Source organism: Haliaeetus leucocephalus, unplaced genomic scaffold (assembly GCF_000737465.1).
Source record: "Haliaeetus leucocephalus isolate CR32 unplaced genomic scaffold, Haliaeetus_leucocephalus-4.0 Scaffold92, whole genome shotgun sequence".
Taxonomy (NCBI): domain Eukaryota; kingdom Metazoa; phylum Chordata; class Aves; order Accipitriformes; family Accipitridae; genus Haliaeetus; species Haliaeetus leucocephalus.
Window position 1 is genome coordinate 2,190,948 of NW_010972528.1, and position 12,174 is coordinate 2,203,121.

Below are 12,174 nucleotides of genomic sequence, written 5' to 3' on the forward strand. Positions count from 1 at the left end.
GGGGGGGGCACCCCCGGAGGCATCACCCTTCCCAGGGTGCCACCCCCCCCCAGCTCCGCGGTGGCCAAGGCAGAGGAAACCCCAGTCCCTGCTCAGAACTCCCGCGGAGTGCGGGGGTCCCTCCCGCGGCCGCCCCACCCCGGCTCTACGTGTCCCCCCCCTGCTGGTTACAGCTTTATTTCAATATTTAATTAAATTTCACACATGCAATTAGCCCGGGCGGGCGGCACCACAGCCGGGGGGGAGGGGGTGCCGGGGCCGAGGAGCACCTCTAACCCCCCCTCCGAGAATCACAGACAAATAAATCACAAAGAACAACAGGAAAGGAGCTTTTTTGCCCCATTTTTTGGAAAGCCATCCCTCCGAGCAGCCGCTGGGATTTGGGGAGGGGGGTATGTGCTTTGGGGTGACACCCTTGACCACAGGGGTCGGCCACGTGCCGGCAAATTTTGGCGTCGCCGGCCACACCGGGCTGCAGCCAGTGATTAAGGCGAGGCTTGCCAGCTCAGGAATGGGGACCCCCCCGCCCCGGCCCCCCCGGCTTTGGGGTGCCGTGGGGTGCTGGCGGGCACGGCTGGCCGGTCGTTAAGCGAGGCCTTTAATCAAGACAGATGCCAAACCCGCCGCGGTGGCCGGCGTCGGCTCCACTTCCCCGCCCGGCTCCCGCCATCGCCCTGCCACCAGCTCGGGGGAAAAAGTCCTTTTTTTGGGGGGGGGGGCACAGGTTAATTTTCCAGCCCGATGGGAGCAGCGGGGGTTTGGGGGGGCACGTTCCCAGCCAGGGCCGCGTCCTCGGTGCATCAGCGGAGGGGTGCAGCCGGGGCCCACGGCAGGGGTTTGGGGTGGTGGTCAAAAACCTCCTTTGGGGGCCGGGCGGGAGGCCGGAGGAGCCCCGAGAGGCTGGGGGGGGTGGGACACCCCGCTCTCCCGGGGGGCTTTCCCGACACCCTCCACGGCCGGGGCGGCCCCGGTGCGGGTGGGTGAGCTCAGCCCCGGCGCGGCCCTCCGGCACGGCAGGGCGGCTCCCGGTCGGGAGCTAAGGTTTTTTTGGGTGAGTGTGGGGGCGAGGTGGGGGCGGAGGCAGATCCAGATGAGCCGGGGCGACCAGCCGGAGGCTGCTGCACCCGCATCCCACGGCGGGTGGGCACGCCAGACGGACCCCCAGGTGTGCCCGAGGTGGGCGTGATGGCCACCGTCCCGTCGTAGGGCGCTGGGGGAGGCAGAGGGGACCCCCGGCTGCGACCCCCGCCGTGCCATCCCCGCCAGCCGTGCCGCCTCGCCGTCGCCCCGGCCAGTCCTGCCAGCGGCGTGGGTCCAGGACGTCCTTCGTGGCCCAGCCCTGCCAACGGCGTCCCGTGGCCACGGCGGTGCCGGGAGCAGCGGCCCCTAGCGCTCCCTGGTCTGCCCCAGCCTCTCCCCGCAGCCGCAGGGGCCGGTGAAACCGGGGAAAGGCATTTCCTTCCCTTCCCTTCCCACCCACGCCCCGACTGGCACTCGCGGACAAGGAGGGCGAGCGAAGGCAAGGCCGGGTGCCACGGGGATGGCCCAGAAGCCAGGGGGATGCACCGCACGCCCAGGTTTCGGGGTGTCCAAGTCCCTTGGGTACCCCGTGCCGCAAAGGGCCACGCTGGGGGCTCGCTCGTGGTCCCAGCTCGGGGCAGGGGAGGATCCAGCCTTTGCCAGCCCCGGGTTCCCCGGCACAGCACAGGGTGCAAAGCCACCGGCTGCCCTGGTGCGTCTCTGCTACTGTCGTCTCCTGAGCACGCAGGGGTTGCCGTCCCCAGCTCCGCCGCAGCAGGCCTTGGGGACATCAGGGAGCCCGTTGTGAGCTGACACCCCACCTGCGCTCATTTCAGGGTGCTGATGGCTCCCGGGCTCCATCGCAGGGGCTCCTTCCCCCACGCCAGCAACAGGGATGTCCCCAGGGTGGGCGAGCCGACCCCCAGCTCTGCGGTGAGGATGGAGATGGAGGATCAGAGGGACCCCGTCACCCCCCGGAGCAGGGACACACCGAGCGCTGGTGGCAGTGGGAGAGGGACGGTGCTGGGACCGAGCTGTACGGCAGACGCTGCCGTAACAGCACCAAATCAGCTGCGGAGGGCTTTGCCGATGGCCACCCGTCCCCACCACCATCCCCCTCCCCATGCCGTGCCGGCCCCTGGGGTGAGCAGCATTGGGGAGTGGAGCTGGCTGATGATCAGCCTGGCCAAAATGAAAGCAACCAAATGGTTTTGGCTCATCAGTTCCTGAACTGGTTTACCCACCAGACAGACAGACAGACGCTGGGGCCGGCCCGAGGGAGACGGCAGGAATGTGCCGTTGGGCTTTGGGCAGGATCAGGCCCTGCAGCGCTGGCAGAGCCTGACGCTGGGTTAATGGGGCTGTGGCTGCACGAGGAGGAGGGGGACGATACAGACACTGTGAGGAGCAGCATCCACAGGGAAAGGTTTTCCTTGGCACCTTCTCTGATATCATCGTTTCTCTGCCAAACTCTTGTTTGTTGGGGATTGTTGGGGATTAAACTTCCTTCTCCGTGCACAGAGAGCCTCAGCAGGGACATGGAAGGCACCCCATGCTCATTACATGCCTGCTAGTTCTGCAGAGCACAAAAAGGGTTTAAAAAACTGACGGTGGCCTGGAGGGCACAGCGTGGGCTGTCATGGGAGCTTTCTCTTCCAGCCATCCTTGGGAAAACCAGGGCGGATGCACTGGTAACGGCCCTGGGGATGCGCTCAGCAGGCAGCTGAAGCAAGTCTTGCCCAAGCACCTACTTGGGGTCGGCCCAAAGGTTCCCCGTGCTCGGCATGCTCTCCTGTGATGGCCAGGGAAGGGGGCAAGAGCAGGTGCGAGGCGTGGCGGCATCTCCGCAGAGGGGTGCCGGCTGGGGATGCATGGGCAGGGCTCTCTGGCCTGGCAGCAGCATCGGTGGTGGTCTGGCATGGAGCTTCACTCCCTGCAAGTGCCCAGTCGCTCCTGGAGCTCTGGCAAACCCATGGCATCAATGATGCCCCGAAGGAAGTGGTTTCACCCCTTCCCATGTGGCGCACAAAGAACTCGCTCCTGCCTCATGCCGAGCGGCTGGTTTAATTCAATGCCCCCTGGTTCCTGCACCAGCAGAAACCATGAAGGGGTCACCCCGCACCCCAGCACGCAAGACTGACCACGGTCAGCGGCATTGGCCTTTGGCTGGATGCTCTATTTGATTTGCCTGGTTTGACTGTGGCAGTGTCCCCAGAGCTGGTTTGGGGCGCGCTGGCATGCTCTGTGCCAAGACCCACTTCCCCAGCAGTGCCTGCCTCCTCTCCCCCTCCTGCTCCCTTCTCTAAAGCCTGAAATGGAGAGTGCGATTTGGCCAGATTTGGGAACTTTTTGCACCAAGTTAGTCCAAAGAGCAGATGGGTAAGAGGACAAGCGGCTGGCGTGGGTCACCAGTGCAGCAGCACGCCCCATTTCTGATCATTTATTCCAGACAGGGGCTGCCAAGCACAGCGAAGGCAATGCATTTCTCCTCTCACCAGGCTCCAGCCAGGTGAGAATAAGCCATTCCTTGTTTCCTTGCAGTAGTCACTTCAGCATTGAGCAAGACCGCTCCCAAAGCAACCACTGCACACGCTGCAGGGTGTGAGACAAATGCCCGCAGCGTCCAGGAAGAAATTCCACCTACCTGTGCAGGGTTGCACAAACAGCCACGGCAAATGCTTTTCCGCCTCCCTCTGCAGCGCCAGCCGCCCTCCACCTCGGAGGTATTCAGATACTATGGAGATAGACCATAATGAACTGTAATAACACACATAAGTACCACGATCTGTCAGTCCATCACCTTTAAATAACAAGTCTCCTTTCCCTTCCAACCTACACGCACACTCAAGCATGGAAATGAAAATAATTCCAAGCTGAATGGCTGTCACGTAGTAAGGCGGAGGGCGGGAGCCCTCTCCCTGCGGCTCCCGGCAGAGAGCACCCTCGCCCGAGGGCTGGCACAGCGCTGGGCAGGACCCCAGCACGCCTGCCTGCTTGCTGGGGGCTCAGACGCTGCCCGGGGCCTCCCCAAACTGCAGGACATGGGGTTTGGTTCACCAATGGCTCAGACACCGCCCGGCTTCATTTTCGCAAGAGGTGCATCACAACCCGTGGGCAGTTCCCAGGCTGGTGTGGCATCGCGGTGCCACGCGCCATCACATCGTCCCTGTATGAAGGCAGCTGCTGCGAGAGCCAGGGTCGCGGTCCCAGCAGCAGTCAGTGAGCCCCCCAGTTACTGAAGGTCTCTGCTGCCACTGGGCACAGGTATCCGGAGTGGGACCCCTGGTTTGGGGTGCAGGGAGAGGGCCGTGGGGTGCCCAACCATGGGGTGCAACACTGACCACCACGCTGGAAGGGAGAGCTGCTGGGGGCTCCCCATGGAGGGAGAACTAGCACAGCAACACCAAGTTCTATCAGAACAGCACTTAAAAAAATAATTTTAATGTTTTAATGTTTAAGATACACCATCTGTTTACTCCACGGCAGGATCCCCCAGCCTGAGTTAGCACAAAGGTTGGGAGCAGGCACAGCACATGGCCCTGCTCAGCAGGCAAGCGCGGGAGGAAGGGATCCGTGCTGGCATGGGCTGGCGGGTTACTCCAGCGGGCTCGTCCCTGACCACACATTTGCCCAAAACCAAAGCTCAGGTGGAAGCCTGCTCAGGAGAGGCACAGGCTGCGTGCTCGGGGTGTGCATGCAACCACACAGCAGCATGCCCGGGACGGGAGTGCCCAGCAGGCACAGCCCCAAACAGACAGATTAATCCGGTACATTCTCCAATTGAAGCTCCAGAGGAAGAAAAGGCACAAACCTTTTGCCTCCATGAATCCCACCACCCTTCCAAAACCCCTTTTCCCCTAGAAATTGCTGCCTCCCCAGCTCAGGAGCCTCGCCACTCAAGCACATCAGCAGCAAATCTCAAATTATTCATTGATTCCCTCCATAGAGTCTGGAGAAAACAGCCAAAGGAGTTGCATGGAGCAAGCGTCCTCCTTGTGTTTTCCCAGTAAGGAAGCAAAGGCTTTCCAAAATGCCCTCAGATGCCACCATCCATGGAAACGCTGTGTGGATCCCAAACTCAAAAGGCAGGTGCCTTTCCCAGTCACCAGGACATGTCACTGACAAGGCAGGGACAGGCAAGTTAAAGTGCATTGTATCACTGGGTCAGAGCAGGAGATGGAGACCCTTAAGAGTAATGGTACTAAAACTGCTTGAAGAAAGCAATTAATCCTAGTGACCTCGGGCATGTGGCTGGGCTCTTCACACCAGCCGCAGACACTGACCAGTGATTAGGAAGCTATTTAGGAAGTAATCCTGAAAAACATACTTTCATTCTTTTGCTTTATGGGGCAATCTAAACGATGTAAACAAGACATTCAAAATAAGGACCCTGTTGCTTCCAAAAGTAACTCTGAGCACAGTCCCATGGACTGTTTGCTCTTTGAGCGCAGTTTACAGTTCGCCTTTAGAGCTCACCGTTGGTTGCAAATTATTTCTGCCTTAACTGTGCAAAGACGACTATTTTGCTCACTTTGAGCCCCTGTAACGAGGCACCTGGAAAGACACTACGTAGCTGGAATGAGTTGTGCTCTGCCAGGCGAGCTGTTTCCAAAGGAGCTTTTTAACACCTCCTCATCCCAGCAGAGACTAGCCAATATTCACACACTCTTCTGCAGGAGAGAGCAATTTTTCTGGTCTGGCATCCATTGCCAGCAATGGACACAGGGAGTTTGGTCAAATCAGTCTGAAAGCAACCTGGGAAGTGTAGGAATACTGGAAGCACTTGTAAACGTCACTGCAGTGCACCACCAGGACATCCTGCTTCAGCTCCCTGTGGCATCTCCTCCAGACACTGTGGAGCAGAGCTGGTTCAACATGGCTTGGGAATTAAGTATTAAATCCAGTTCACAGGCGCCCTGCTGTCAGGACGGCTCAGAAGGTGCTCTCGAGCAGACAATGGCATCCACAGCCTGTGGGGCACACCTCCTGGGTGCGAAACCACTCCATCATATGGCTGGTGTGGCCTCCGTGTCCGCATGTCAGGCAGAAATTAGAGGAGCCTCGCACTGCCACGTGACAGATAGCGCACTGGAAAGTGAAGCCCTTGCAGATGGCACACTGGGTGCCACGCACCTCACTGCGGCAGTGGCTGCAGTACACGCCGAACTCTGGTGGGAAGAAAGAAATGGATAGCAAGACAATTAGTGCTGACAGAATCGTGGACTAAGCAGCCCTGCATACAGCCCCCCGTTCGAGAAACGAGTCCCCTGAACCCACTGCCCAAGAGATTTGCCGCAAATATCCTTCAGGGTGGGAGAATGGTGACTTTTAGAGGTCTCAGTTTGGTCTCCATACAGGAGCAAAGAAACAGGCAATTGGCGTGCTGGGGCACAGAGTGGCCCACTAATTCCCCTGATGGCTAAACAGCTGTCAGCTGGGAACATATGTCTGATTTCTAGCTTGGGACACGCTGACACATGCTGCGGAGATGAAGGCTTCCCGCTTGTCTTATCTCTATGAAGTGTAACTAAGAGCAAACGAGAACAGCCTTTGTTTCTCATCATGGAGAGAGCACAGAGCACACTCGATGCGTGCTGTCAGCGCGGTCAGTGCCATGACCATTAGCCATGGAGGGGCGATGGCAGTGGTCAAAGGCACCAATTTTCACTTTAGTTACTCCCTAGGAGGAGTCTCAGGTGACAAGGTGAGACAACTGCTGCTTCTCTGGCATCTCTCATCTGCTGCTCTCCTCCCAGGTCAAGTGCATTTTTTCCCAGAGGCCTAGGAAGAACACATTTTGGCAGCTGTTCTTAAGCGGCAGTTCTGGGTACCTATGCTGCTGAAAATATTTTGGGAGAAACGCTCTGTTTGCCTATTCTTGGCTAGCTCACCCACAGTTAGAGATCTTGCAATTTTACGCAGGCACTGTAAGGACAATTCAGCCCAGAAGCAGGAATTAGGACACTGCATGTCTGGGCTCTTATTCGGAGAGAATAAAGAATAGCCATCAGCATAAATAGCTGAACATTGCTAGGGTAGCAGTATGTACATTGCCAGCTTCGCTGGAGAGATGTTACAGTCTACAAAGCCCTTGAACCAACATCTGCAAGGCTCATCTCCACCCAGAGCTGCGAAGAAGCCAAAACCATTTGCTGGCAGAGCTAAACTCTGGGCAGATCAATGGACACTTTTCATCCTGCCTGCTGACTGCATGTTCCTAAGCTCCTGAGGCAGAGCTGTGACTCTGCCTGGGCAGCCAGAGCAGACTGAAGCAGGCACTCACCAATTCCTTTGTGGGGATCAGGAGGACAAGAGACAAACTTCAGAACCTCAGCCCGCTTCTCTCGCAGGCCCCAGCGATAAAGGATTTCTCCATAGCACTTCTTAAAGTCATCAAATTGCTGAGTATTGGCAGGATCCAGGAGCCTTGAGGAACAAACAGGGTTGTCATCCACCTGATTTGCTCTCAGAGACTCTGGTTGCAATCCTCTTCCCAGTGATGGCTATGCAACCAGCTCACATCACTAGAAGAGCGGCAGATTACTTCCCATGTGTTGCTGAAACATCACTGAACACTAACTGGTCTGGCCTTCGCTTGTTCTACACTCAAGTGTGGACTCAATGGGTGGACTGCCCCGCCCCGGGGCCCCCACCATGGCCACCTGTAGATGTATCATATGCAATCCCAGCAGAGTTGATCTGCAGTATGAAGCTTCTCCAAATGACCATCTGAATGAAACTGTCTAGGAGCAGGCATGCTACTCTCTTTCTAGTCTTCACACCACCAACAGAGACCTGGCTATAGAGTTCCAGCTGACTTGGGCACAGAGTAAGGCATCCCTGAATACCCCCAAGGCATGCTACAACCTACCTTTTGTTTTTCTCATGCTGGTCTTTCTCACGCTCCCGATGATCAGGATACATTAGGTTTCCGTAACGGAAGTCATCTGGAGAAGACTCGCACCAGGGAGTGGAGGCCTGCTCCATGTCTTTGTTTGCTGCAAGCATCAAAGGTCGTAAGCATACCTCAGAAAGCACAGCACTTACGAGCAAAACTTCCTCAAAACCGGAGAAGGAGACATGGAAGACCGCACATTCGCACACCCCAGTTTTCTCTCTAAGACATGGTCATATCACCTTCTGTATTCCTACAAACACTGCCGTACCTCAGAAAACTAAGTGCCAACCTCTACTTGCCAAGTGCTTCTACTGCACTTCTGGTGACAGGATAGGAATGGGGATCATCAGGCAGAGAAATCTAATACGGAGGAATCCCTTTTGCCTTCCGCTTTAGACAAAAAGTAACTACGCAATCAATCCCATGGAGTTTGCTTGGGAATGTTAATCCCGGCAGGTCTGTGCTCCGCTTTCCTAGACAGGGAGGACTCTCATCACCAGGGCTGCTGTTACGTAAAGGGGCCTCTGTATATAAGGTATTGCCCTGGGGGCAGGGAGAAGACTGCTAATAACCAATATAAGACAACATCAGCTCTGTTAACCCCCATTCTGCACTCTTCCCCGTGTCACAGATGCTTTGATATCAAACTGAAAAGTTACAGCTTTGGTGCTAACAGGGCTGATGCTGCCTCAGGCCATGTATATCACTAGCAATCAGCCAACAGCTTTAACTCTGACACTGGAGCCCTTTAGAGTGACTTGTCTTTGACACCTTCACAGCTCAGCAGAAAATGCCCTTAGGCCTGCAAGTACTCATGGCACCAATAACCCAACCTTCCCAACCACTGCTGTTTTTTCCAGTGACAGGAGAAAGCACAGCATTGCCATTTCCCCCCAAACTCTGTGGAATTAGCTGGCTGATGACATTGCGAGGTCACTCTTGATAATTGTTGAGTGATCCTGGTGACTGGGAGAGGTACCTGAGCACTGGAGGAAAGCAAATGTCACTCCTGTCTTCAAAAAGGACAAGAGGGAGGACCCAGGAAACTGCAGGCCAGTCAACCCAACCTTGATCCCTGGGAAGGTGATAGAGTAGCTAATCCTGGGAACCATGTCCAGGCACAGGAAGGACAAGGAAATTACCAGGAGTAGTCAGCATGGATAACAGCCTCAAACTGTGCAAAGCGCTAGGGCTGTGGAAAGCCTACGGCACCAGGCAGCATTGAGGCAGTCACCCCGAGTGTTTGCTATAGCCAGGCTGGAAGCAAACCAGTACAGTGGTCTGTCCCTTTACTTGTCACCATGTGGAAAAGGCAGCAGTGTGAGCTCTGGGTTAACCTGTGATCCAGGCGACTAGCTTGGTACGTCGAGGGTGTTTGTAACAATTTCTCCAAAGCCCAGTCAGACAGCATGCTACAGAAGTCAGAAGGGGCAGGACTGCGAGAGCATTTACACAGTTACTGCAAGCCCTGTTCACTTCCAGCCATGGAGTCACATCACGTTGGCCAAACCCCAGAAAGCTGCTCTGGCAGCAATCACAGCCAGTACTAACTCCCTTCTTTCCCCACCATAGGAGCAATCTAAAACCTAGGCCAGAAGGGAGGCAGGTTCCTCTGTTTACTCCCCAGGTCTCAGTACCTATGCTCCAGCCTCCAGTGCCAAGTCCAGGATCTGACATGCTGGAACAGGAGCCAGAGGAAGTAAAGCTGGGCTGTTGAGGGGGAAAGGAAAGGAAATCATGTCATCTACCTGAAAGATGTTCAAAGATATCCAAGAGAAATGGGAAAGAAATGGCGGTCATACATATCGGCTGTGGGAGGCCAGGTTGGAGGCACGCTGAGGAAAGGGGCCATAGGAGTTTGGGCAGCCCTGTAGCCTGGATTGGGCTTCAAACACGCTGCACAGCATGGCCAGGGTCTGCACATCGTGGAGCTGTGAGTAGTGAGCCAGCCTGGGAAATGAAAAAGAGAGACAGTATGAGATTGGGCAAAATTCAGTGGCAAAGGCATTGAGACTCCAGGGCAACTAATTTCGAGCCTGTTGCATAAATCCATTTGGGTCACATTACTGCCCACAGGAGGCATGTGTGTTCTGCAGGACTGGGTTGTCTTTTCTGTCATACCTTTAAGGAGCCAAGTCCTCCTTCTGAAAACACTCGTGGCCTAACAGGTGGGGGAATCCAGCAGTACTTGTGGCCTGATTATCCCAAGTTTGTGCAGCTTCAGGAACAATGCCCATAGAACTGATTTTAACTGGATGTAATGCTGGAGCCATTAGACTCACTCCCAGACACAATGTCTTTTTGACAAAACCCTCTACAAGCAAGCATCCTGCATCTAGATCACAAGGCAAGGCAAAACCCCACCACACGTTTTCTGGATAGCTGTGAAGTTTCTGGATTGCTCTGAAGACTCAGAGTGACGAAGAACTACCTGTGTTCCCCCTCCCACTGCTGCCATACAGCAGGAAAGAGCTAGGTCAAGCAACAATATACAAAGTACACCACACAAATCCTGTACCTCCAAATAGGGTGTATTGACAGATAATATCAATTACTAATTATGTCCCCTACTGAACAGATTCACTGGCAGGAAGACATTTGCAGCTAACACTTGGCTTTGAGACCAGTTGAATGATTTCCCAGTAATGCTATATGGCAACAGCGAATCTGGAGGTGAAAAAAGCAGCTGCACCAGCATGCTCATTTAGGAGGTGGGGAGCACAAAACCAAAATCTCCAAGTCAGGCATTGTGGGCATGCTGGAAAGCAGAGCTCCAACTGTACCTAGCCTATTGCTCAATGTTAGCCAAGGAAGACCTGGGTGCTAGACGGGAGGCCAAATGCTACCTCCTGCATGTCATAAACACACTTGCAGCTTCCCTTCTTGATGCATCTCAGGCTTGAGAGGGGGAAAAAAAAAAAAATACATACTACTCCAAATCTGAAATGATGCCTTAGAATGTACATAGTTATGGAGGGCTCTGCTTCAGCAACCATTCCCCAACCCCTCCCCAGCATTCAGACACCTACAAGGACTCCAGTAATTGGCGTCCAAATGGATGTTGTGCCCAAGGTATCTCCAAATCTGGGTCAGACTTCGGTCCAAGACAGAGATCAGTGGCGACCATGGCCAGTGACCAAACCTGGCAGACAGGAAGGAAAAGCATCAAAGCTACAATTAGAAATAACCACACTCCCAGGGCATAGGTGTGCACAAATTCACTCACAGACAGATAATAATGGAGCTTGCTTTTTTTTTTTTTTTTCTTTTTTTCTGGCAGCAGGCAGCAGTTTCAGCCTCCGTGTCACAAATAACATGTAGAGTAACACAAAACCGAAGCTCTCCCTGTCCCACGTGCTTTGAGTTTGGGTTAAACTTTGAAGAAGAATTGTCTATAGTCTAACAGACCTGTCAGGGTAGCCTAACAGACCTATTAGTGCATTTTATATTCACAAATCTCAAAAGGGTTTAGATTTGATACAGTTCTTGGGTTCAGAGATGTCTGGTGGCAGAAAGTTTACTGGTGAATTTATTTGCATGAAAAGTATCTTTTGATTAGTTGTGAGTGTTACTGAACACCTCTGTTCTCCTAGCACAGCCCAGCACAGACAGAAGTACAATTTGCCATTTCTACTCCAACAGTTTAACTGTTAGATTTCATGTGAAACTTCTCCTTCATTTATGATCCTCTACTCTGAAAACGGTTCCATCCTTTCAGTCTCTATACCACTGATCTAGAACTGTTTTTTCTGCTGTGCCTTTTAAAATGGGGCAATTAGAATATTCCAGGGAAAAGCAAAGCTCCTAGTTTGGCATGAAAAAAAGAGCAGGAAAGGAAAAGGAGCATAGTGCTGGAAAGACAGCAGAAATCAGAGAGCTGACAACACGGAAAAGTAAAGAAAAAACACATGCTCCAGGTACAAAGAACAGCCAGGAACAGTAGTCCCACAGCTGCTCACTGTGCAACCAGAGAGAAAGAAACAGGAGAGAAAGTGATTAAAGGACAGGGCTGAGTACAAGAGAGCACAGAAAGGAAATGGGAAAGATGCCAATTCCTACACTACTATAGAGCACATCTCACATGTAACCTGCAACTCAAGCCTCCACGTCTTCTAGGAACAAGGCAAGCTGCAGTACAAGCTGGAGTTGCACAGGGCAGGGAAAAACAAGCAAGAAACAGAGGTATCTCAGAGAATCTTGCTGAAGTTATTCCACCAAAGCCCTGGTCCAAGGTGGGCAAACCAGACAGCAAGATG

At 54.2% G+C, this 12,174-nt stretch overlaps 2 protein-coding genes across 4 annotated transcripts in view; both read right to left on the minus strand.

Annotated features, from left to right (window-relative positions):
- FA2H (fatty acid 2-hydroxylase) overlaps nucleotides 1-670 on the minus strand; it is a 12,790-nt gene extending 12,120 nt beyond the window's left edge. The window contains exon 1 of the mRNA XM_010585210.1: nucleotides 621-670. Coding sequence (XP_010583512.1) covers nucleotides 621-670 — 50 coding nt within the window. The remainder of the gene's footprint in view (nucleotides 1-620) is intronic.
- A 3,821-nt stretch (nucleotides 671-4,491) lies between these two features.
- WDR59 (WD repeat domain 59) overlaps nucleotides 4,492-12,174 on the minus strand; it is a 46,202-nt gene continuing 38,519 nt past the window's right edge. For 2 of the 3 annotated variants that reach the window (XM_010584259.1, XM_010584250.1), the window contains 6 exons: nucleotides 10,948-11,060; nucleotides 9,721-9,868; nucleotides 9,556-9,628; nucleotides 7,892-8,018; nucleotides 7,304-7,446; nucleotides 4,492-6,188 (listed from right to left, as the gene is read on the minus strand). In XM_010584259.1, coding sequence (XP_010582561.1) covers nucleotides 5,953-6,188; nucleotides 7,304-7,446; nucleotides 7,892-8,018; nucleotides 9,556-9,628; nucleotides 9,721-9,868; nucleotides 10,948-11,060 — 840 coding nt within the window. In that variant the 3' untranslated portion in view covers nucleotides 4,492-5,952. Of the gene's footprint in view, nucleotides 6,189-7,303; nucleotides 7,545-7,891; nucleotides 8,019-9,555; nucleotides 9,629-9,720; nucleotides 9,869-10,947; nucleotides 11,061-12,174 lie in introns of those variants that run through there. The other variant, XM_010584267.1, reaches the window with a different exon arrangement.